The sequence below is a fragment of the Aegilops tauschii genome, chromosome 4, assembly GCF_002575655.3.
Source record: "Aegilops tauschii subsp. strangulata cultivar AL8/78 chromosome 4, Aet v6.0, whole genome shotgun sequence".
NCBI lineage: Eukaryota > Viridiplantae > Streptophyta > Magnoliopsida > Poales > Poaceae > Aegilops > Aegilops tauschii.
In genome coordinates this window covers 476,881,602-476,883,872 of record NC_053038.3, presented here as the reverse complement: position 1 = coordinate 476,883,872, position 2,271 = coordinate 476,881,602, and the positions used below count along the sequence as shown (strand labels likewise).

Here is a 2,271-nt window from a genome sequence, read left to right as displayed (position 1 = left end):
TCTATATGGAGATTTTGTGTCTTTTGACACCACATTCTCTACGAATATATATGGCTTGCCATTTGCACCAATTATAGGTGTCGACAACCACGGGTCGACCGTCCTGTTTGGAGTAGGCCTTTTGTCGGATGAGAAAATAGGGTCATTCAAGTGGCTCCTAAGCACGTTTGTCGAGGCAATGGGAGGTAAAGAGCCGAAATACATAATAACAGACTAGGACCAGGTGATGAAGACTGCAATAAAGGAAGCTCTTCCGAGGATGAGGCACAGGTTCTGCTGGTGGCATATTAGGAAGAACCTGAAGGAAAATAACGCAGCAGTGTTTGCGCAGCACCCAGGGATGTCTGATGATATATTTCGAATCGTCAAAAACTCACTAGATCAAGACGAGTTTGAGCGTGCCTGGAAAGCAGCAATTTCTCTGCACAAGGCGGAAGGCAACAAACACGTGAACACGCTATGGGAACTCCAAAAATTTTGGGTGCCGGCCTACTTCAAGGACTGTTTCTATCCTTTCTCGTCAACAACCACTCGTAGTGAGAGCACGAATTCGATGTGGAAGAATTACGTCGACCACAAGGTCACTATAAAAAGGTTTGTTAATGCGTATCACATGATTCAGCAAAATTGCCTCGCCACGCTTGACAAGAAAAGACACCGAACAGAAGAGAAGGCGCCATCACTAGAGACGGGTTTTCCGATTGAAAGACAAGCAACTCAAGTATACACGAATGAAATTTTCAGGAAATTCCAGCTAGAGCTACGGAACCGGACTTACTTCAAGTGCTCTGACCTGGCAAAGGGGAGGCAGTATTTTTTTAAAAAGATTATTGAGCCTGGAGAAAAAGTGTGGAAACCATATCCGGGCGAGGAATTTGACAGGTCTGAGTTCAGGGTAGATGTGGATGAGCAAAAACAAATATACAGTTGCAGCTGCAAGAAAATGAGTAGGGATGGCATTCAGTGCTGCCATGTGCTTAAGGTGATGGACCAAACAGGCATGATCGACAACTTCCAAAATCCTTCGTCATCCCCAGATGGACCAGGAATCTATCAGAGAGTCTGAAAGTTCTGTCTACAAGTCAAGGTGATAGCATGACCATACAAGGCGATGAAACTATGAGATTCGGCCTTGCTTACGCTGAGTTGTCGGATATCTGTTCAAATGCTTGCAGAAAAGAGAAGGCATACCGTGTGCTGCGTGAGTGTACGGTAGATATGAAAATAAAAGTCATGGCGGCACTTGCCGAGGAACCAGACACAGGCATTCTTGCCGAAACTCTCAAGAACCCTCCCATGAGTGGCTCAAAGGGTACGAAAAAGGAGATCAAATCAAAGCTGGTTCTGAGAAGAAAGGAAAAGGCAACAAAGCCGCATCCAAGTGCGGCCGTTGTTGAGTAAAGGGTCACAGGAAAACAAATTGCCCGGATAACCCAGAAGTCCAGGAGAGGATGAGGATTGAAGAGGAAAAGAGGAAATCGCAGCAGGAGAAGAGTGCAAGGTCAATGAAATGGCCGACAACACCATCGGGGACATCAAACGGCTTAGGACAATGCACTCCAAGCCCAGGAGGAAGACGTCAGACGCCAGCAACTCCAACGACCCCACTGACAGCAAGGAGCATTTACCAAAGTCTTGCATCTACGCCAGAATCAAACATCACACAAGCCAGGCACACAGAATGCGTACAGGGAAGCCCGGGACAAGGCACAAAATCTGCGCAGTCCATTTTCAGAAAGGAAAGGTCTGAGTGGAGACTTTTTGGTACCGGAGAACAGTACGAATAGAAAAATTAAAAGGTAATAATGCAGCTTAAACAGGACGTAAGCAAAAAATAGTGATGACCGCAATCTTTCGCTTTGTTTTTATGTATGAATATTAATTTTACAGGTAAATAGGTTGAATAGCTACGCAGAAGGGTGGGGTTGCACAAGGGTCGAGAAGGAAGAATGGATCGCTGAACATTCAAAAACAAGGCCTCACGTGGAGCGATGAAATAGCAAGGAATTGGTGGGGAGGGCGGGCGGTTGTCGATTGTTTATTTTCTTGTGCTGTGGTTATAATAACGGCTTGTAAGTTAATTTGCTGCAGTTATAGAAACAAAACAAATTTAAATAAGAACGCCTTTTGCTTCTTTATGTATTTTTTACTCGGCGGAAAAAAATATCAGAGGCACAAGTTTCCTTGTTATTTTCCGCAGCCGCGTCGGTTTCTGAACGTGGATGTTGTAAGCATACAAGCATGCTTCTCTGCTGCATGACAGAGAGATAA

General features: G+C 45.0%; 1 protein-coding gene across 1 annotated transcript; it reads left to right on the top strand.

Annotated features, from left to right (window-relative positions):
• The first annotated feature begins 226 nt into the window (after window positions 1–226).
• On the top strand, window positions 227–1,066 carry LOC109776506 (protein FAR1-RELATED SEQUENCE 5-like). The gene has a single exon (XM_020335179.1). It carries the CDS (start codon window positions 227–229, stop codon window positions 1,064–1,066), a length of 840 nt encoding a protein of 279 aa, XP_020190768.1.
• Window positions 1,067–2,271: the final 1,205 nt, after the last annotated feature.